The following is a 24,436-nucleotide window of genomic DNA, read 5'->3' as shown; positions in this document are numbered from 1 at the left end:
AAAACTTGCTAACTACAAAAATATTTTTTATTTCGGGCTTCTTCAATGGCTTTCATCAAAACGATGACACAGATGGAATGGGCAAGTACATACAAGGTCAAAGCGTGACCAATTTGGATTTTATTTTGGGAGCACTGTGCGAAAAAAATCCAATAAATTTTTTTAATGCGTAACAATATTTTGCTGCAACACTTCTCTAAATGGCTCAAACAAGTCAGGCTGAAACCTCACCTGTCACTCAACAGGCAGGCAGCACACGGTCTCTCAGCATGCACTCAACAGATTCTTCCAAAACAGCAACGATACTGTTTTCTATGTTGCATCTAAATATGAATCCACATGTTTCCTCTATTATATAATATTAATTTGTTTATCTTGCTCTTTGCAAATTGAAAGTTAGATAGTCTAAGGAAGCTGGTATGTGCCTAAAGCTAATCGCTAACTAGCTAGCTGGCTAGCTAAATACCCTTTAGCTAAATGCACTAGCTAAGGCAAAGCAAACGTTAGCTCTTGTACAGGTTGCTACCAGTGGTGGTCTATATCAGCATGTTGTTTGTGCAAAGACATGTTCTGAATCAGATAGCCTATTCTAAAATATTTGTCTAAATGTAACATCTTTGCATCTATTCAAATGCTATTAGGGTCCCCTGAGAAACAATGACCAGCACTTTGATTCCTACCCTGTCATTACTCCTACCTTTTCATTTGTTGTCATGCCAAACAACACCATAGAATTAGAGTAATCATTATATTTTTATGATTCCAACAGTTCACCCAAGTGTTTTGATCTATATCGCAAGTCAAATGGCAATATATTGTTGAAAAATCACAATTAGATTTTTTTGCCCATATTTCCTAACAACCTTACCATTATGCAAACATTTGGAAAGAAAGGAAAAGGATATATTCTTCAAGAGATGTGCTGCAAAAGCAAGTAGGATTCATATAGGCCCAATGTAGGTTATATCTCAATCCATTAAAAATATATATTTGTCTGGTGCTACTAAAATGTTTATGTTAGAAGCACCAGTGCTACCAATGGACATTCATTTCGAGCCATGAGAACATAGATAATTGGAATAAGGGAAGACAATGAGCAAGGAAACTATTCAACCGGCAGTGCCAATGAGAGGTGTGGCTGTCAATACAAGTAGGTCCACGGGGTAAGAGGTACCGTTGTCAATGGCTCCACCTTTTGGAATATATGTTAAATATGCACAATATTGAAAATAATTTAAATCATCTGGATATAGAGCTACAGAAAATGATCTGTATGTGAACTAATAACCCCAACTGTAATATCATAAATATTTGCAAAAGAATACAATGGTAGGAAGTTGGAAAAAATGAAAGGTGTACCTTTTCATAAGAGCTCTAAATGAACCCACCACACTTGTTTGTAGATCTGTAGCTCATATGGATAGTGAGTTATTGAAAATAAAACCCATAACTGGAAATAAACATATCAAAACAGTGCAATGGAAAATGGAAATTCTAATGGGTGGACTATGGGTGAGGGAGGTCTGTGACCTAACATCAAGTGGTTTTACAGGTATATGTATTTTGGATAATAAACTATTGAAAATTAGATCTGTACTTGAACAAATAACCACAGCTGTAATAGGATAAATATTTGTAGAAAATCAAAGGGGAGGAATGTAGAAAAAAAAGGTATAGCTTTCAAAGAGAGGCAAAGGAACCCAATGCCCTTGTCTGTAGTTCTGTAGTTCATATGGATAGGAAGGTATTGAAATTTAGACCTGTAACAAGAAATATGCCTATAAAATCAGAGAAGTGGTGATCTGGAAATATTATAAATATAGCATGGATGAGGGGGTCAGTGACTTCACATGGATAGGAACCTTCAAATATAGCACCCTTAGTAAGAGAGGTAACTAATTCAATGGGGCCTTCAGCGACTGGAGGCCCTATGCAGTGTATGTAATCTTCATATAGGTCTAACCCTCCTGAATGGGAACGCAACCCCCCCTTTTTTTTTTGCTTACACACAATCACCATTATTGCACTTTTGTGACGGTCCCTAAACCACGGAGCGCAAGAAAACAGTATATTGCCTCCTTTTTGGCTCTGTTAAGGGAAGATTTCGACTACCGGTAAAAACAAAAGATGTACCTTGCTCTCTACCATAACTTGATTCTAGATATATCACTCTCATCATCCTAGGACCTTCTGTCGGAGAGCTATTGACGAGGAAACTGAATAAAACAAATGTACTGCTGTCTTTTGATGACGGAGGATTGTTTCGACCTTTCTTTTCCTAAATAAGGTTTAACTAATGCCATACTTAAAAAAAAATGAAATAGTGTTTACTTAGAGTTAAAAGAAGTGTGGACTTTGACCCGTGTCAGAACAGCAGCAGCAACATTCACAGGAAACAAAACAGCTGCGAGGACAATCTTTGTGGAGTTGTAAATTGGTTTGTTGTCGCTGTCCATGGTGCTGATGTTCCAGGAATGGTGGAGACGCTAAGTATCGCCGTTATTGGAGCTCCCGGAGTCGGGAAAACTTCCATAATCCGTCAATTTATTTATAATGACTTCTCAGAGGTTTACACTCCAACCAGAGACAGGTATGTGTACAGACCCTCTGTAATTTTGAACGGTAACATGTACGACCTGAAGATTTTGGATGTCCCGCCAATTTCGTCGTTCCCCTCCAGCTCGAGCCAGGTAAGATAGAAAGTAACCTTCCATTCGGCTTTCGATTTTTTTTATTTAGTAAAGGGAATAGCATTCTGTAAGGGTTAGCGTCATTGTCTTTGATTTACCCTTTGTCAGAACCATTCCTATATGTTTTCACAAACAGTTCTCAAAACTAAAACTAAATGTGGGCGTCAAGTCCCTCGAAAATAGTTAGAGCACAGAGACATTAGGTTACCATCCATAAATGCACTGACAGCTCGCGCGGTTCTTCAAAGTAAACACATCCTTTTGATTTTTTTTCATAATCCGAAGCCACTTAGAGCAGTAGTTGCTATGGAAACTTGATTTATGACTTCAGTGGCAAGCCTAGGCTATAGGCTACATGATGTATTTGGTGTTTTAAAACACACACACAGACACACACACACACACACACACACTCTCTATCTCTCGCTCTCTCTAGACTCCCCACTACATGACATTGCCTTACCACTCTCAGGCACAAGAAAGGACGTTTATGTAATATTGAATGTATCCATATGTTCTGCTTCTATGACTTCATAAGTACGTCCTTATTGGCTATTTGCTCCTAGACCCCTGACCAGAGCACACTCAGCTGCCCAGCCTCAGGGCACATGAGCCTGGCCAGGGTGATGGAGACTGTCTGCCTGGCTCCTGGCAGGCCTGAGGGGAGTGATGTGTGTGTGCTCTTATCAAAGGATGGAACTGGAAGCACAAGTGCTTTGACTTTGTTAGATCTGGCAGACAGATTCACAGCCCATAAGTGCTACAATTCCACATTGAATCCTCAACTCTGAATAGATGGCAAATGGTTTAACTTACTGCTGCCAAAAACAGCATGCTTCAACATAATCACCAATGTATTAAGTGAGAAAAAGCAGATTTGGAGCTTCACTTAGTGACCTTATAAGCTATACCTCCATAAATATGCTCCTGGCGATAGCAGGGAATGTCAGATGAAACACCATAGTTTCAATTAAGCACTTTTTTCATTGACTGCCAGTGGTTTGATCAATATATTTTCTCAAAGATGTTCTGCTTTCAGGCATGACATGCACCATTTTCCTGCTCTCTGTATCTCCTTGTTCTCTCCTCACCTTAGATGAGTGACATCTCCAAATACAATAAGAGTACATCTCAATCAGGTCCTTGTGTCTGTTCTGGCCCTGTTCCAGAGCACTAGATGAGTGACATGCATATACTAAAAAAGAGTGTGTGTATGTACATGATTGTATGCATGCTTAAGGGTGTTGCTGAATGTCTAATGAAATAGCTCTCTTGACCTCACTGGTCCTCAGGAAGCCTGTCTGTTTTTCCCTCCCTGGTGCTGCCTGCTGGGGCTCTAAATGGGATCTCCAAGGTTACTACGGAGCTGGCTGAGACTGGTGTGAAGCACTGATCTTACTGATAGTTGCTATTTGTTATTTACTGAGGGAACACATCGCAGCCATCGCCTCCACAGCAAGAACTGTATTTTTCTACACAGGGGAGCTGCCACTGGGAAAATGAGATCAGGCCATGGAGGAGCTGGTGCAGCCGACCAGAAAGCCCCCTGAAGTGAGCATGCACTGTGTTTCCTGTAAACATAGTCTACGATCCAACACACTGAGGAGCAAACAGCCTCAACCCAGCCAGGCACAGCCAGGCAGAGCCAGCAGGAGAGCAGGGGATAATTCAGGATTCTTGCAGTGTCTAGGAGAGAGAAAGCAAAGAGGAGAATATGACAACAATCTCTTAGTATGTGTTAAGAGGTCTGCAGTGCACTTTATTTTCTCCAATACACGGAGCGCAGCAACACAAGCAATCTGATTTAGTTTGCTCTTTCTTCAGCTAAATGGCTCTTAACCCCCATTAGAGCACACATTCCTTCAAGTGCAAACAGCAGGGAGAAGACAGGATGGATCACATTATAGAGGCTGGGAGGTTGCTTGTGTGTGTGTGTGTGTGTGTGTGTGTGTGTGTGTGTGTGTGTGTGTGCCCATGTTAGATAGTGAATCCCCCCAGGGCCTCGTCACATAAAAACATGAAACGTCCACATCTGTTCTCCAACTCCTATGGTGTACGTAATGCTGCATGAGCATTGTTGCTCCATTTCACACATTACAGCAACAGGATTCATTGCGTCTGCCTATAGATTAGTTATATCAGTCAACACTTTTATACTTACATTTACAATATCTCAGTTGAAATGGTAGGAATTGAGATACTTACATAACAGCCTCAACCTCTTCAGGGAGTCTAGTTTAAGACATCTGTATACAGTTTTTAACCAACAGACAGAGACAGCTCTACCAGTACTTTGTCTTAGGTATAGCCAGGGAAAATCGTTCGTTGAGTGCAACAAGAGCACTGCTATCAAGCAGATTGATGGTCAATTTCCTCAGGAATGGCTCTGAGAGCAGCAGCCTTACCATCTCCCCTTCTGTCCTCTGTGTTCTGTTCTATATTCCAGCCTCTGACCCACACTGGCTAGTCATTCTTTACTGACTGTGACGGGGTGGTGAGGCATTCCCGCTCTCCACTCCGAGCAAGCACTCTCCTCTCCTTTTTTTCCTTCCATATTTAATGAGCCAGCAGCTGGCCCATGGTGGGCTTCAGAGGAGAGGCTTGCTGGGTCAGGGTCACAGGACAGAGCGCTCTGGAACAGGGCCAGAACAGAACAGACACAAGGACCTGATTGAGATGTACTCTTATTGTATTTGGAGCTGATTGGATTAAAGCACAGTGCCCTGCTGAAGGACTAGAGGGAGTAAAGAGACTAATAGAGACAAGAGCTGCTGCAGTAGAGTCTAATGGCCACCATAGAAAGACAGATTCACTAAATGAGTTTCCTCTTCTCTTACATGGTACCCGGGTGGGGAGGAAGATGAGTACTCCTCCATGCGTATGCAACGAGGCCAGGTTTCTGTTAGGTAATTGCGTGTTGTAAAGGATGTAGTACTGTACTTGTACTTTGGCTCTGGTCCATCATTTAGACTGAGTCTGTGTTTATCTGGGTCTCTTTGGGCAGCAAGGGCAGACGCCACTACATTATTTACCTTGGGGGACTCTGGTGGTAAAAAATAATTGATGTGCAGGCGGGGCTGCTGTCTGTGTTAATGTGTTACTGTCTGCATTCTCAGAGCATCTGTCACAGTTTGTCGATAGGATTTGATGATCAGATGGACTTACTGTAAGCCTGATAGTGACAATTCCTATTTTTCCCTGTTCTTTTTTCCATCTTCTTATAGTGTATCATATCACCATGACTTCCTCCCACACGTTTTCTCTCTCTCTCTCTCTCTCTCTCTCTCTCTCTCTCTCTCTCTCTCTCTCTCTCTCTCTCTCTCTCTCTCTCTCTCTCTCTCTCTCCCTCTCTCTCTTTGTCTTTCTCTGCTCTCTGTTTCCATTTGCTTATATCTCCCCTACATATATGGAATAAAATTGACCACTTTTACTGTTCATTGCATCAGATGAATCAAACATTTAGTATTTTTTCTGGATACGCTCTCTTGGCCCTTTGTCAGCCTCTGCAGATAGGCTCTGTCACACACACTGGCAGAGCTGTCAGAGATATGTGTGTGTGTGTGTGTGTGTGTGCGTTAAAAAGGCCAAGCGCTATCATCAGGCAGCTGGAGGAGACGACAGATCAATGCCCAGTGGAACCCCAATGTTAATAATCAACCCTGTTAACACTCACAGGTGTAATGTGGCTCTCCCTTCTGTACAGCACATCAATAAGTAACGAGAAGCTCAATCCCAAAGGGACAGAAGATGTTTTATTAACATTTCAACCGTGTCTGAGGTATGTCTCCACTTATCATCCATTCACATTCATGACCATGTTCTCTACTCTCTGGTGTAAAAGTTTTCATCTGACACCATTACGCTGCTATCATTGGGAGCAGTGGGATGCCAGCTCTATCAGGGCCTGGTAAAAAGGGACCCAGGACTTGGGTTGTCAGGCACTTCAAGGGAACGGGCTGAGCTGCATTCTTTTTGCAGAGGTTTCAAAGGACCAACTGGAGAAAGCAGTATACCAGAGCTCTCCAACCCTGTTCCTGAAGAGTTACCCTCCTGTAGGTTTTCGCTACAACCCCAGTTGTAACTAACCTGATTCAACTTTTCAACCAGCTAATTATTACAATCAGGTGTGTTGATAGAGGTTGGAGCAAAACATCTACAGGATGGTGGCTCTCCAGGAACAGGGTTGGAGAGCCCTGCACTACACACACACACACACACACACACACAAATATGTGCGCACACACACACACACACAGACACACACACACATACACACACACACAGTTTTCGTGTCTTTACTTTATATCGCTCCAGTCTTGAAGCTCCTTTCCACTGCCTCTTGTCTGTCTCTCTCTAGTGTTATCCAATACTATTTTTAGCCTACCGAATATGGGGGTGCATTTAAAGCAACTAGATAGGGAGGGATGTGATCATGTAGCATTATACTGCATATTGTCTATGTGGTACTTCTACTACTACTATGGTTAAGTCTTGCATTTAGGATGACTAAGTCATTCAGTTAAGAATTATATATATTAAATAAGAAGAAGCAGGAGAGGAACACAGATATCAGCATGGGCTTCAAACTAATACATAATTAGCAGTAGATAAACATAGATATATACAGTATAATTGGTGGTCTAATGTCATTGAATGTATGATAAAGTATAATGAAGCATATTTATTATGTATTAAAGAGATTGAACGGGATCTTGAGCCCGTACAAATTTGTAACATATTGTACGAATTGGAATTCGTAACATATACAGTTGAAGTCAGAAGTTTAGTCAAATTCATTTAAACTCAATTTTTCACAATTCCTGACATTTAATCAATCCTATTAAAAATTCCCTGTCTTAGGTTAGTTAGGATCGCCCCTTTATTTTAAGAATGTGAAATGTCAGAATAATAGTAGAGAGAATGATTTATTTCAGCTTTTATTTCTTCCATCACATTCCCAGTCGGTCAGAAGTTTACATACACTCAATTAGTATTTGGTAGCATTGCCTTTAAATTATTTAACTTGAGTCAAACGTTTCGGGTAGCCTTCTACAAGCTTCCCAACAAAAAGTTGGGTGAATTTTGGTTCATTCCTCCTGACAGAGCTGGTGTAACTGAGTCAGGTGGGTAGGCCTCCTTGCTCGCACAAGCTTTTTCAGTTCTGCCCACAAATGTTCTATAGGATTGAGGTCAGGGCTTTGTGATGGCCACTCCAATACCTTGACTTTGTTGTCCTTAAGCCATTTAGTCACAATTTTGTAAGTATGCTTGGGGTCATTGTCCATTTGGAAGACCCATTTGCGACCAAGCTTTAACTTCCAGACTGATGTCTTGAGATGTTGCTTCAATATATCCACATAATATTTCTTCCTCATGATGGCATCTATTCGGTGAAGTGCACCATTCCCTCCTGCAGCAAAGCAACCCCACAACATGATGCTGCCACCCCCGTGCTTCACGGTTGGGATGGTGTTCTTCGGCTTGCAAGCCTCCCCCTTTTTTCTCCAAACACAACGACGGTCATTATGGCCAAACAGTTATATTTTTGTTTCATCAGACCAGAGGACATTTCTACAAAAAGTACGATCTTTGTCCCCATGCACAGTTGCAAACCGTAGTCTGTCTTTTTTTATGGCGGTTTTGGAGCAGTGGCTTCTTCCTTGCTCAGCGGCCTTTCAGGTTATGTCGATATATGACTTGTTTTACTGTGGATATAGATACTTTTGTTCCCATTTCCTCCAGCATCTTCACAAGGTCCATTGCTGTTTTTCTGGGATTGATTTGCACTTTTTGCACCAAAGTACGTTCATCTCTAGGAGATCTTCCTGAGCGATATGACTGCGTGGTCCCATGGTGTTTATACTTGCGTACTATTGTTTGTACAGATGAACGTGGTACCTTCAGGCGTTTGGAAATTGTTGCCAAGGATGAACCAGACTTGTGGAGGTCTACAATTTTTTTTCTGAGGTCTTGGCTGATTTCTTTTGATTTTCCCATGATGTCAAGCAAAGAGGCACTGCGTTCGAAGGTAGGCCTTGAAATACATCCACAGGTACCTCCAATTTACTCAAATGATGTCAATTAGCCTATCAGAAGCTTCTAAAGCCATTACATAATTTTCTGGAATTTACCAAGCTGTTTAAAGGCACAGTCAACTTAGTGTATGTAAACTTCTGACCCACTGGAATTGTGATACAGTGAATTACAGTGCCTTGCGAAAGTATTCGGCCCCCTTGAACTTTGCGACCTTTTGCCACATTTCAGGCTTCAAACATAAAGATATAAAACTGTATTTTTTAATTTTTAAGTTTTTGATTTGTTAAAAAAGTTTGAAATATCAAATAAATGTCGTTCCACTTCATGATTGTGTCCCACTTGTTGTTGATTCTTCACAAAAAAATACAGTTTTATATCTTTATGTTTGAAGCCTGAAATGTGGCAAAAGGTCGCAAAGTTCAAGGGAGCCGAATACTTTCGCAAGGCACTGTATAAGTGAAATAATCTGTCTGTAAACAACTGTTGGAAAAATGACTTGTGTCATGCACAAAGTAGATGTCCTAACCGACTTTCCAAAACTATAATTTGTTAACAAGAAATGTGTTGAGTGGTTGAAAAACAAGTTTTTATGACTCCAACATAAGTGTATGTAAACGTCCGATTTCAACTGTACGAATTGCAGAAAAAAAAGTAATACTTCTTTTCAGGACGTAACATATCATACGAAATGGATGCCGTTTTCAGGGACCCGTTTCGACTTGTGAGCGCTAATTCAAAACTACTGGCTGAAATGATACAAAACCTTTATAAGGCATCTTTAATCCTCATTCGCCACTCCTTGGGTGCACTGTACTGAGGTGCTTAAACAGTAAAAGGAGATAACACTCTCTGGAAATAGGAATTGATGTGTAGGAAATGGAGAGTGTGCGGGGTGAAGAAAACGCGGAGACAGAACGAGCAGAGATGGTAGAGGAATGCTGAGGATGTGTAATTTCTGATCCCGAGCCGCCTTAATTCCTCCTGGAAACAGACTGAATCAATCTGCAGGGAGAAAAGGCAATAACAGGAAACATGTACCGAATTGAATCTCCCTACTTGCTGCATTTTCTTCACTGTCAACCATTATCTTTTTTGTCCTCCCTCTCCTCCTCCTCCTCATTCTCTCACTCCCACCTTTGTGTGTAATGATCTCGGTGCCACAGTGTTTGCCTCCATGGCAGATCGCCCTCATTATCTTTCTGTGTGAGACTCTCCCTCTCTCACACACACATGTAGTTGTTTTGTCCTTGAGCTGTTCTTGTCTATTCATGTTCTGTATTTTGTCATGTTTCATGTTTTGTTTGGACCCCAGGAAGAGTAGCTTCTGCTTTTGCAACAGTTAATGGGGATCCTAATAAAATAACAAAATCACACACGCACACACATGCACACACATGCACGCACATGCACACACACATGCACATGCACGCACGCACGCGCACACACACACACACACACACACACACACACACACACACACACACACACACACAGACAGGCAGACACAGATACACACACACACACACGCACATGCACACACGCACACACGCACGCGCACACACGCACACGCACGCACACACACACACACACACACACACACACACACACACACACACACACACACACACACACACACACACACACACACACACACACACACACACACACACACACACACACACACACACACACACACACACACAGACAGACAGACAGACAGACAGACAGACAGACAGACAGACAGACACAGATACACACACACAAACTCACTGGTGCTGCAAATCCCTCTAAATTAGATTAAGGCAATTATTCCCTGTCGACATGGATATGTTACCATTGTCATCATTACAGCTCACATTGATCACTATCTGCTCTCAGAGTCTGCCCCATTACTGTTTCTGATTCCCCACCAAAATAACTTATTGACAAACTCCCTGTTTAGACTTATCTACAGAATACAGGATACATTTAGATTACTCCTCCAGTGTTATCCTGCTGATTCTCATTACTGCAATTATATTCAGATCTCCTTGCCATATTGATTTCTTATTGTCTGTTTAGTAAGCTTGTGTTGGGGGTGAGTGAAGGGGAATGCTTTTGCATTGCGCCATCTCACCAACTCCTCCATCCACTGCCTGTCAGCCTGGTGGGGCTCAGTCCAAAGGTTACATTCACACCCTGTTTGTTCATCCATCACTCTACCCTTCCCTCCCCCTTCCCTCCCCTGTCCATCCACTTGCTGCTCTTTAATCTCTCTACTTCTCTCTCTCTCCCTGAGACAGCGCTTTTCTCCCTCTATACCTCCCTCTCCAATCACCCTCTTCCCTTTCGCTCTCCCTCCCCCTCTTTCACCATCTCTCCTTCTCCCTCTCCCAGCTAGCAGAACCACTTATAGATTCCACTCACTCAGGTAAAGCAGGCGACATAGAGAGAGAATGAGAGAGCATGTGAGAGGATGAGAGTTTGTGTGTGTGAGAGAGAGAGAAACAGAGAAAGCTGGAGGGAGGAGATTGGGTCACTGTGTTATGGCTGAAGCAATTGCCTCAATGGCCATAGCAAATCACTCCCATTGTGCTGCGTCTTTTAAATATTGTTAGCAAATCATTACTTTTCAATGAAGGCCACTGTTTGCCCTCCCAGTGCGTACAGTAGGGCTGAGCGGCGTAGCTCCATGGTCCAGTGTGTTTCTAGTGTTGCACTTGACAGGAGACTGGCTCTATTCCTGCTCTGCCAGGGCTTTGTTACTCTGTTTTCTGCCTTAGCCACGTGCAGACCAGAGCAGTGTGCTGGGCCTGCATTTTGCACAAAGCAGACAGAGTCAGACAACATGTTTTATGGCTTCAGCCTGGTTTATACCAGGACTATCTATCTGACTGACTCAGAGATGTCTTAAAGACCCATTTGACAGCACACAATTTCAATTTCAATCTAGTGAAGAGAGCAACACATCCTGAGTGCTTTTGAATAATTGAATGTCATCCTCTGTGGCTGCCTCTGTTAAAAAAATTGGTCAAAGAACTCCCTAGATAGCAGCTATAAGCATATGGACTATCCTCACAAGCCTTACTGTTTTAGGGGAGATATATATTGGTTCTTGAGATATAACTCATGAAATAAATCTGTTTCACTTGTCAGATCAGTGGCAAGTGAAACAACATGTCTTCAATATCCTTCCCATCATTTGACCTTTGTGTGTCTGTAGTGAGAGATGTAGTTGTTTGTTTCGGGATCACTCATGTTTCCCCTCTATCTGTCTGTCTCTGTCTGTCAGGAGTGGCTGGACCTGCGTTGCAGAGGGGTGCGTAATGCCAATGCTTACATCCTGGTCTATGACATCTGCTGTGTGGAGAGCTTTGAGTATGTCAAGATGATCCGCCAGCAGATCGTGGAGCACAGGTAGGGGGACGCCAGAACACAGTGACACACATGGACCTGTTAGGTAAAACACATGTGGAGAGAGCCATTCAACTCCACAGAAAACCAGCAGTCATATATGAAACATCCAGCGTATCTGCTTTAAGGACTGCTGTGTCCTGACATCCATACAAGACCTCAGGAATGACAGCATGCAATCACGCTGTCATATACATCAATGCAAATACACATCCAATCTGTGTGAAAACAGTGAGAAAGGAGCCACTTGTGGTTTTAATTCAGTCGTCTCCCCCTGCCCAGCATTCTGACAGCTCACTAATGAGGTGACATTTGATTTTGACATTGATGGGTGAGGGCGAGTACAAGGCGAGTGAAGTCCTGATGATGTAAAAGAGAAGAAGGACAAAAGATCTCCTGTTATTCTGACTGTAGGCATCTGCACCTGCTACATTTGCATATTGATAGGAGGAATGGGTGGCCCTCATTTGTTGAGCTCTAAAGTGGTTCACCTCTTTGCAGCTCTGTGACGTAACTGGCCTTCAGACTGCAGAGCACGATTCCTTCCACTGTGCTTCTCCTGAACTTCTATGAGGTTGTCCTGATCTGACCTGATCTATCCTGATCTGTCAGGCTGGGTGACTGGCTTGGTGACTGGCTGGGTGGGTGGGTGGCTGACTGGCTGGCTGGGTGTGGGGCTGGCTGGCTGGCTGGGTGGTTGGCTGACTGGCTGGTTAACTAGCTGGGTGGGGGGATAGCTGGCTGGGTGGCTGGGTGGCTTGTTGGGTGGGTGGGTGGTTGACTGGCTGGCTGGGTGTGGGGCTGGCTGGCTGGCTGGGTGGTTGGCTGACTGGCTGGTTAACTAGCTGGGTGGGGGGATAGCTGACTGGATGGCTGGGTGGCTTGTTGGGTGGGTGGGTGGTTGACTGGCTGACTTGCTAGCTGGCTGGCTGGCTGACTGGCTGACTGGCTTGCTGGCTGGGTGGGTGGGTGGCTGACTGGCTGGCCCGTAGCAGAGCTGTCTGTTTATGGCCCATGACAGGACATGCATTATTTAGAGCAGAAAGGGATAGAGAGGGTAAATAGAGAGAAAACGAGAGTAGGAAAGGGACACGAGGGAGCGATAACAGACTGATAGATATGAGAGAGAGGGATGAGAGGGAGGAAAGCATAAGGACATGGTGAGGGAGATAGGGATGATAGAGGGATGGATGCATGTCCTCATGAATAAAATCGGAGTAATCGAGGTGTCATCCATGCTCAGGTTATTGAGATTTGTGTGGGCTAGCAGGGCGGAAGATGCCTGGGAGGAATTGCCCCTGTCTTTCTTCTGATGCTTACTCCACCCACTCCAAAACACACAGGAACACACACACAATATACCTCACCCAGAATAATCCCTGCCTTGTCAGTTTTCTGTCTGTTGTTGCTTCCTGACGAAAAGCTTTTCCTTTGATGTAATTAAGCCTCTGACACACACACACACACACACACACACACACACACACACACACACACACACACAAACACACACACACACACACACACTATTGTCTAACCCACTGCTCCTGAGACCTTCAAGCCTGAGTGGGTATGTGAGAGGATAGCAGCCTGCTTGATGTTAGGATTAATGTTTTTCACCCTACAGCCTCATTACCAAGTTGAATATAAACCTCTCAGTGCAAGTAGTTCAGAATGTGTTCATATGGATCTGTTAAGGTCTGTCAACCAATGCATAAGTCATCATCACATCTGAGCAAGGGTAGCATTCCAGAGGGACATCAGAGACTGTAACGTCCTTTGCTTCACTGAAACATGGCTCACTGGAGCGACTCTATCCGAAGCGGTGCAGCCAACGGGTTTCTCCACGCATCGCGCTGACAGAAACAAACATCTTTCTGGTAAGAAGAGGGGCGGGGGCGTATGCCTCATGGCCAACGTGACATGGTGTGATGAAAGAAACATACAGGAACTCAAATCCTTCTGTTCACCTGATTTAGAATTCCTCACAATCAAATGTAGACCGCATTATCTACCAAGAGAATTCTCTTCGATTATAATCACAGCCGTATATATCCCCCCCCAAGCAGACACATCGATGGCTCTGAACGAACTTTATTTAACTCTCTGCAAACTGGAAACGATTTATCCGGAGGCTGCATTCATTGTAGCTGTGGATTTTAACAAGGCTAATCTGAAAACAAGACTCCCTAAATTTTATCAGCATATCGATTGCGCAACCAGGGGTGGAAAGACCTTGGATCATTGTTACTCTAACTTCCGCGACGCATATAAGGCCCTGCCCCGCCCCCCTTTCGGAAAAGCTGACCACGACTCCATTTTGTTGATCCCTGCCTACAGACAGAAACTAAAACAAGAGGCTCCCACGCTGAGGTCTGTCCAATGCTGGTCCGACCAAGCTGACTCCACACTCCAAGACTGCTTCCATCACGTGGACTGGGAGATGTTTCGTATTGCGTCAGATAACAACATTGACGAATACGCTGATTCGGTGTGCGAGTTCATTAGAACGTGCGTTGAAGATGTCGTTCCCATAGCAACGATTAAAACATTCCCTAACCAGAAACCGTGGATTGATGGCAGCATTCGTGTGAAACTGAAAGCGCGAACCACTGCTTTTAATCAGGGCAAGGTGTCTGGTAACATGACCGAATACAAACAGTGCAGCTATTCCCTCCGCAAGGCTATCAAACAAGCTAAGCGCCAGTACAGAGACAAAGTAGAATCTCAATTCAACGGCTCAGACACAAGAGGCATGTGGCAGGGTCTACAGTCAATCACGGACTACAGGAAGAAATCCAGCCCAGTCACGGACCAGGATGTCTTGCTCCCAGGCAGACTAAATAACTTTTTTGCCCGCTTTGAGGACAATACAGTCCCACTGACACGGCCTGCAACGAAAACATGTGGTCTCTCCTTCACTGCAGCCGAGGTGAGTAAGACATTTAAACGTGTTAACCCTCGCAAGGCTGCAGGCCCAGACGGCATCCCCAGCCGCGCCCTCAGAGCATGCGCAGACCAGCTGGCCGGTGTGTTTACGGACATATTCAATCAATCCCTATACCAGTCTGCTGTTCCCACATGCTTCAAGAGGGCCACCATTGTTCCTGTTCCCAAGAAAGCTAAGGTAACTGAGCTAAACGACTACCGCCCCGTAGCACTCACATCCGTCATCATGAAGTGCTTTGAGAGACTAGTCAAGGACCATATCACCTCCACCCTACCTGACACCCTAGACCCACTCCAATTTGCTTACCGCCCAAATAGGTCCACAGACGATGCAATCTCAACCACACTGCACACTGCCCTAACCCATCTGGACAAGAGGAATACCTATGTGAGAATGCTGTTCATCGACTACAGCTCGGCATTCAACACCATAGTACCCTCCAAGCTCGTCATCAAGCTCGAGACCCTGGGTCTCGATCCCGCCCTGTGCAACTGGGTACTGGACTTCCTGACGGGCCGCCCCCAGGTGGTGAGGGTAGGCAACAACATCTCCTCCCCGCTGATCCTCAACACTGGGGCCCCACAAGGGTGCGTTCTGAGCCCTCTCCTGTACTCCCTGTTCACCCACGACTGCGTGGCCACGCACGCCTCCAACTCAATCATCAAGTTTGCGGACGACACAACAGTGGTAGGCTTGATTACCAACAACGACGAGACGGCCTACAGGGAGGAGGTGAGGGCCCTCGGAGTGTGGTGTCAGGAAAATAACCTCACACTCAACGTCAACAAAACTAAGGAGATGATTGTGGACTTCAGGAAACAGCAGAGGGAACACCCCCCTATCCACATCGATGGAACAGTAGTGGAGAGGGTAGCAAGTTTTAAGTTCCTCGGCATACACTTCACAGACAAACTGAATTGGTCCACTCACACAGACAGCATTGTGAAGAAGGCGCAGCAGCGCCTCTTCAACCTCAGGAGGCTGAAGAAATTCAGCTTGTCACCAAAAGCACTCACAAACTTCTACAGATGCACAATCGAGAGCATCCTGGCGGGCTGTATCACCGCCTGGTATGGCAACTGCACCGCCCTCAACCGTAAGGCTCTCCAGAGGGTAGTGAGGTCTGCACAACGCATCACCGGGGGCAAACTACCTGCCCTCCAGGACACCTACACCACCCGATGTCACAGGAAGGCCATAAAGATCATCAAGGACATCAACCACCCGAGCCACTGCCTGTTCACCCCGCTATCATCCAGAAGGCGAGGTCAGTACAGGTGCATCAAAGCTGGGACCGAGAGACTGAAAAACAGCTTCTATCTCAAGGCCATCAGACTGTTAAACAGCCACCACTAACACTGAGTGGCTGCTGCCAACACACTGACACTGACTCAACTCCAGCCACTTTAATAATGGGAATTGATGGGAAATGATGTAAATATATCACTAGCCACTTTAAACAATGCTACCTTATATAATGTTACTTACCCTACATTATTCATCTCATATGCATACGTATATACTGTACTCTATATCATCGACTGTATCCTTATGTAATACATGTATCACTAGCCACTTTAAACTATGCCACTTTGTTTACATACTCATCTCATTTGTACATACTGTACTCAATACCATCTACTGTATCTTGCCTATGCTGCTCTGTACCATCACTCATTCATATATCCTTATGTACATATTCTTTATCCCCTTACACTGTGTACAAGACAGTAGTTTTGGAATTGTTAGTTAGATTACTTGTTATTACTGCATTGTCGGAACTAGAAGCACAAGCATTTCGCTACACTCGCATTAACATCTGCTAACCATGTGTATGTGACAAATAAAATTTGATTTGATTTGATTTGATCTCCAATAGATGCAGGGTCATCTCAAATGTACAAATTAAATTGAGCTTTCTTGTTGGTCAAGTTGTTTTTGTAGTATTGTCAATTTCTCTTTCTGTTCTTAAACATTTGCTAAACTATAGGTCTTTGTATGAATTAATTATAGACTGAACAAAAATTTAAACACATGTATAGTGCTGGTTTCACAAGCTGAATTTTTTACAATTCTTTGTATTTAATTTAACTAGGCAAGTCAGTTAAGAACAAATTCTTATTTACAATGACGGCCTACCCTGGCCAAACCTGGACAATGCTGGGCCAATTGTGAATGGGACTCCCATTCACAGCCGGATGTGATCCAACCTGGAGTCGAACCAGGGACTGTAGTGATGCCTCTTACACTAAGATGCTGCGCCACTCGGGAGCACCCAATAAAGGATTCCAGAGAAGTTCCATATGCACAAAAGCTAATTTCTCTCAGATTTTGTGCACAACTGTGTTTACATCCCTGTTAGTGAGCATTTCTTCTTTGTCAAGATAATCCATCCACCTGACTGGTGTGTCATACCAAGAAGCTGATTAAACAGCATGATCAATACACAAGTGTACCTTGTGCTGGGGACAATAAAAGGCCACTCTAAAATGTGCAGTTTTGTCACACAATACAATGCCACAGATGTCTCATATTTTGACGGAGAATGCAATAGGCATGCTGACTGTAGAAATGTCCACCAGAGCTGTTGCCAGAGAATTTAATGTTCATTTCTCCACCATAAGCCGCCTACAATGTTGTTTTAGAGAACTTGGCATTACGTCCAACAACTGTAGACCATGTGTAACCACACCAGTCCAGTACCTTAACCTGCAGGATCATCTGAAACCAGCCAACTGGACAGCTGATGAAACTGTGGGTTTGCACAACCAAAGAATTTCTGCACAAACTGTCAGAAACTTTCGCAGAGAAGCTCATCTGTGTGCTCGTCGTCCTCACCAGGGTCTTGACCTGACTGCAGTTCGGCGTCGTAACCAACTTCAGTGAACAAATGCTCACCTTCAATGGCCACTGGCACGCTGGAGAAGTGTGCTCTTCACGGATGAAACCCAGACAACAAAAACAATAGAATTTTATTGATGGCAATTTGAATGTGCAGAGATACCATGACGAGATCCTGAGGCCTATTGTCGTGCCATTCATCCTCCACCATCACCTCGTGTTCAAGCATTATAATGCACTTCCCCATGTCACAAGGATCTGTACACAATTCCTGGAAGCTGAAAATGTCAGAGTTCTTCCATGGCCTGCATTCTCACCAGATATGTCACCTATAGAGAATGTTTGGGATGCTCTGGATTGACATGTACGACAGCATGTTCCATTTCCCGCCAATATCCATCAACTTTGCACAGCCATTGAAGAGGGGTGGGGCAACATTCCACTGGCCACAATCAACAGCCTGATCAACCCTATGTGAAGAAGATGTGTCGCACTGAATGAGGCAAATGGTGGTCACACCAGATACTGACTGGTTTTCTGATCCACGCACCTACCTTTTTTAAAAGTTATCTGTGACCAACAGATATGTATCTATATTCCCAGTCATGTGCAATCCATAGATTAGGGCCTAATTAATTTATTTCAATTTACTGATTTCCTTATATGAACTGTAACTGAGTAACATCTTTGAAATTGTTGCATGTACAGATATGCATCTATAGGGAGGAGGTCAGAGACCTGGAAGTGTGTCGCCAGGACAACAACCTCTCCCTCAACTTGATCAAGACAAAGGAGATGATTGTGGACTACAGGAAAAGGAGAGCTGGTTATGCCCCCATTCTCATCAACGAGGCTGTAGTGGAGCAGGTTGAGAGCTTCAAGTTCCATGGTGTCCACATCACTGTCATGACTGTCGTGTGAGGATCAAAATGGGTCAGATCAGCTTGGCAATGAATGGCAATAACCAGACCCTCTCTCACCCACAGGGGGCTGGTGGGGGTTTGACATCTCACGCCCTGTTGTAAATCAAGGAGATGTAAATCCAAATTCATGTTATATGGGTTGTTATTTTGTGATGTCATTAAAAAGGTCATAAAGGAAATACTGTAACTTGAAAGTATATGCACTATATGTACAACGTCTCAAACCTTAACATTATATATGAAATATGAACAATTATGAAAGAATTTTGTTAAGATAGGAATGTGATTTTAGGAGCCATAAGAGATCATTTGTCTCCTATAAACGTTTCACAGTAAGTAGCCACGCCCCGAGTGAGGTCAGAGAGCGTGTCAGCCTGACGGAACCGTACCTTTCGACCAGAGTGCATAAATGGATTGGTAAAGAAATTAACATTCAGACCAGAGAGGCGTGTAGCTGCACCTCACGTCCAAAGTGGTTTGAACTCTGAATATCAACATGAGGTAGAGACGATAATGTCACCTCCCGGACAATCACTGGTACAGCTGATTAGCTGTCCTAAGTAAAGTATCTAGAAAAGCACATTTAAGTGGGACCATTCTACTACTCTCATCACCACTGAGAACCATCTACACAGCTGGCTAGCCTATATTTAAAAATGCAGCTTCAGGAGCGAATGGAAAGTAGGATAAACTCTGTAGTTCTGTTCAGGACTACACAACAAGTCAATGGATAGAGGAGAGCAACAGTGGAAGAGATGGGTGGGGACCCCAACCCAACACCCCTTTCTGAGTAGGCTTGGTTCTGACGTAGATACACGGTGAACGAAGACATTGCCATGTAGATACATTCATGATTTCTTACTCCAAACGGGCGGTGGTTCGTGTGCAAAATATATGATGACTGTGAGAGTAGTTCCTAAAATGTATCAACGATTAGTGTCTCTTTCTCTCTCTCTCTCTCTCTCTCTCTCTCTCTCTCTCTCTCTCTCTCTCTCTCAAGCCACCATATGTTGTGTCAGTCCGCTAGGGACCTTTTTATAATGTATTAAGTGTGTATGTTTATCCTGTGTTATCATTTAGACAGCTAGTAAATAAATCATTAAACCAATTTGTGTAGTACTGAATCATAAGTAAGGCTGGGTTTTTTGCAGATGTTAGAGGTTATGATTAATACGTTGACTGTTTTATGAATGTGATAGGTAAAGAGTTTAATTCGGGAGATGGTAACCCTTTAAACAACCGCTTTCGTGGTGCCCCAAATTCCTAATGAGTTAATTGTTATATGATTAATTGAATTGAGTAACAATTAAACATATTTAGTTGATTAGATAAATAACAGTCATCAGATGAATGAAAGTAAAGTCACGACATCGCCAACAAACTATCATGGTCCAAACACACCAAGACAGTTGTGAAGAGGGCACAACAACGCCTATTCCCCCGCAGGAGACTGAAAAGATTTGGCATGGTTCCTCAGATCCTGAAAAAGTTCTACAGCTGCACCATCGAGAGCACTGGTTGCATCATCGCCTAGTATGGCAACTGCTCGGCCTCCGACCACAAGGCGCTACAGAGGGTAGTGCATACCGCCCAGTACATCACTGGGGCCAAGCTTCCTGCCATCCAGGACCTCTATACCAGGTGGTGCCAGAGAAAGACCTTAAGAATTGCCAAAGACTCCAGCAACTCTAGTCATAGACTGTTCTCTCTGCTAGCACACGGAAAGCGGTACTCTGTACAGGTACCCCCTGTATATAGCCTCGTTATTGTTATTTTAGTGTTGCTTTTTTATTTTTTACTTTAGTTTATTTAGTGAATATTTTTCTTGACTTTTATTTTTCTTAAAACTGCATTGTTGGTTAAGGGCTTGTAAGTAAGCATAGTATGGTCGACACCTGTTAAATTTGGCAAAAACAATTAAATTTTATTAGATTTGATGTTGCGTTTATGTTTTTGTTCAGTCTAAATTATATTTTTGTGTTTTGGGGAGGGAGTCTTTGTAAGTATGTGTGTCTGTCTGTGTTCTTCCATTAAATCATTGCATTTTCAACTCAACATGCTAGCATTGAATCAAGGTCTGAGCTTATTGTTCACAATAGCATTACTGTCAGCCCCACTTGAATCATCACTGCTTTAGCCCAGGTTGCAGCCTGCCATACATCTTCCCAATCCAATGTTCCGTGAGAAACATTTCCCTCTACATTTAGTCTCTGTCGATACAAAGTGTGGAGGGAGGCCCCTAGGGCCCTAATGCTCTGATCCACCGCCACACACCTCCAATCCAGGCAGAGGAATCAGCGCACACACACACACACACACACACACACACACACACACACACACACACACACACACACACACAAGTAGACACTGCACAAGCCCCCGCGCGCACAGAGACACACTCATACTGCAGTAATCTTCACACACAAACACCCAGTGACCACTCTGGAAGGTGTCTCCAGTCTCCTAGTCACGCTACTGACCTTCACAATGTTAAGAAGAAGAGGGGGGAGAATGAGAAGGCTGTCTTACTCACGAACCAGGGGACTCTTCATGTCAATGCAGTCACCTTTAAATTTGTATTCATACACAGGATGTGTGGAGAATAGAGATTATGTGACTGGGATTTCTTTGCTGCTATTGCACCACATACAGTATATGTTGGCTAACCACAGTATGCCTGTTTGATTGCAATTCTTTCTCACCTTTATCCTTCTTCTCTCTATCTCCATTCCTTCCCGTGTCCCTGTAGGGAGGGCAGCAGCAGTGAGGTTCCCATCCTGGTAGTGGGAAGTAAGAGGGACCTGCAGCGCCAGCGCTTCACCCCTCGCAGGGCTGTCTCTGTACTCGTCAAGAAGACCTGGAAGTGTGGCTATGTGGAGTGCTCTGCCAAGTTCAACTGGCACGTGGTCCTGCTCTTCAAAGAGCTGCTGGGCATCGCTGTGGCGCGCGGCATGAAACATAACCACACCCCTGGGATCCGCCTACAAGGGGCACTGCAGAGGAACCGCTGCGCCGTCATGTGACCCAGTGGATTCCCCCCGTTGTAGGTTGAAGTTGCCCCTAGGCACTAATTTGGGGTCAGTTTCACTTTCCCCCCAGTAATGGCTAAGGCTAGGGTTGAGAAAGGGGAACAAGATCCTAGATCTATACCTAGGGGAAACTTCACCCCGGAACAGTTCCTCCCCACCTGCAGTGTGTGCAAACCCACAGTTTCATCAGCTGTCCAGTTGGCTGGTTTCAGATGATCCTGCACCTATGCCAGAGCCATAAGAGCCTCCCAGTCACACCTAAGGGTGAATAATAGGTATTTGGAGAAGATGACTTCAATGTAAACGGCTGGAAAACACACTGAGGCCTCCTGCTTTACAGAGCTGATTTTCTTATGAGGTTTATGTGACTCCTGCGCTGTAGCTACTAGGACTGACCTTTGGCCCAGTATAAGAAGTACATCTTTATCACCTATCGGAACACTCCAGTTCTGTCTCAATGTTCCGATTGAGAGAAAGGAAGAAGAGGAAGAGGATGAAGAAGAGGGTTTTTTAATGGATTTAGAGAAATGGAGCAGCTATATCACTTCCATAGCTCTGGTCAAAGTTAGACACACAATTATCACCACACCACCAGGTGTGGTACCGAGCTCCCCAGATCACAAGGCAACAGCTCCTCATACTGATGGTTATCTGCTGGTTTGAGAGCTTGGGGACTGTGTGCATCTAGTGGAAATAGGTACCATTACTAACATGACTGGATATTTCCTCTCCATATTAGCTTATACATGTGAAGGAATGCAACTTCTTTAAAAGTCTTCCTTTTTCAAACCGTGTGTGGTAATGTCATGTGAGGTAGACAAATGCCCTGGCTGTCGTACTTGAAATTGCATTATTCTAATGGCGATAGATGTAGAGTAGGAAAGCCTAGGTTAGAAGGGTAGTGTGGTAGCTGGTAAACATAGGTGAGTCAACAAGATAGATGGCCTACTCTTGGTTTACCACATGCACATCCTACATGCAGAATATTACAAAATGCTCTGAGGCCAGGTTGAGTGGTACTGTAGCAGGACAACATAGTCCTCCAGAACACACCCACTAAGCAGTTAACCATTTGATGTCTTGAATTCAAGAATTAAACAAACTAACATTCAAACATTCCCTGTTCGATACCATTCCACTTATTGTCACTAATTGTGATTGTTATGAAATTGTAGTACTGTCACTCCCTCTTCTCATTTAAAGTATATTGTTTAGAGGAGGATGTGAGGTTCTCTTGCAGCAAAAAACACTGCAGTCGTTAATCCCCTCCCTCCCTCCCTCCCTCCCTCCCTCCCTCCCTCCCTCCCTCCCTCCCTCCCTCCCTCCCTCCCTCCCTCTCCTCGTCCTCTATCTGTGTGTTTCTGATGAATACATTATCTCCATGGTGCTCTGGGGCCTGCAAGGCGCTCTGGTGCAACCTGAAGAGGCAGTGGTATAGACATGAAATGTGAGGCGGGGATAGTGGGCAGGGGGTGTGGTTTTGGCGAATACGTGGGATGATTTTGAAATGCTTGTCATGTTATGCACAGGTTGATGGGCAGGCAATGGAAGAAGAAAAGAGAGAGGTAGTGACTGTTGTGGGGAGCAATAAGCTGCAGAGCACCTTGACCAGCCGGACAAGCTGTCTCCAACCACAGACATCCTGCGCTATACTAGAACACCTCACATAGAATGTATAAAACCTCCCTCCTCTTGGATATACTCAGACCACACACAAGGTAGGAGACACCCATAGCATACTATGTATTGGCATCCTACCACTCAAACACGCATAATACTTTCTGCAAATTTCAAAGCAATGTCTGAATTGTGCAATATATTTTTAATGTTTGAGAATGTGGTAAAAATGTGTCCTATGATTACAGACACCCTGTGACAATGTTTGCACTGAAAATGAGTACCTGTACTGTGTATACGTACATGCATCATTGATTTGCATGCTTTTGCTGCCAAGCTAGAAGGTCAGGGTTTAATTGCACTGGTGTGATTATGTGTAGCTGTAATTATTTACCTGTGTGTACACTATATATACAAAGTATGTGGACATCCCTTCAAATTAGTGGATTTGGCTATTTCAGCCACACCCATTGCTGACAGGTGTATAAAATCGAGCACACAGCCATGCAATCTCCATAGACAAACATTGGCAGTAGAATTGCCTTACTGAAGAGCTCAGTGACTTTCAACGTGGCACCATCATAGGATGCCACCTTTCCAACAAGTCAGTTCGTCAAATTTCTGCCCTGCTAGAGCTGCCCCATGTGCAATGCCAAGGAGTGTTGTAAAGCTCGCCACCATTGAACTCAGGAGCAGTGGAAACGTGTTCTCTGGAGTGATGAATCACCCTTCACCGTCTGGCAGTCCAACGGACAAATCTGGCTTTGGCGGATGCCAAGAGAACGCTACCTGCCCCCAATGCATAGTGTCAACTGTAAAGTTTTGTGAAGGAGGAATAATGGTCTCGGGCTATTTTTGTGGTTCGGGCTAGGCCCCTTAGTTCAAGTGATGGGAAATCTTAATGCCACAGCATACAATGACATTGTAGACAATTCTGTGCTTCCAACTTTGTGG

General features: G+C 44.1%; 1 protein-coding gene across 1 annotated transcript; it reads left to right on the top strand.

Moving 5' to 3' along the window:
- The first annotated feature begins 871 nt into the window (after positions 1–871).
- On the top strand, positions 872–23,995 carry LOC110525721 (ras-like protein family member 10B). The gene is made up of 3 exons (XM_021606103.2): positions 872–2,690; positions 11,998–12,122; positions 21,586–23,995. Exons 1-3 carry the CDS (start codon positions 2,475–2,477, stop codon positions 21,857–21,859), a joined length of 615 nt encoding a protein of 204 aa, XP_021461778.1. The 5' UTR covers positions 872–2,474; the 3' UTR covers positions 21,860–23,995.
- The last annotated feature ends 441 nt before the right edge of the window (positions 23,996–24,436 follow it).

This window comes from Oncorhynchus mykiss, chromosome 6 (genome assembly GCF_013265735.2).
Source record: "Oncorhynchus mykiss isolate Arlee chromosome 6, USDA_OmykA_1.1, whole genome shotgun sequence".
In the NCBI taxonomy this organism is placed as follows: Eukaryota; Metazoa; Chordata; class Actinopteri; order Salmoniformes; family Salmonidae; genus Oncorhynchus; species Oncorhynchus mykiss.
This window is presented reverse-complemented; position numbering and strand designations above follow the sequence as displayed.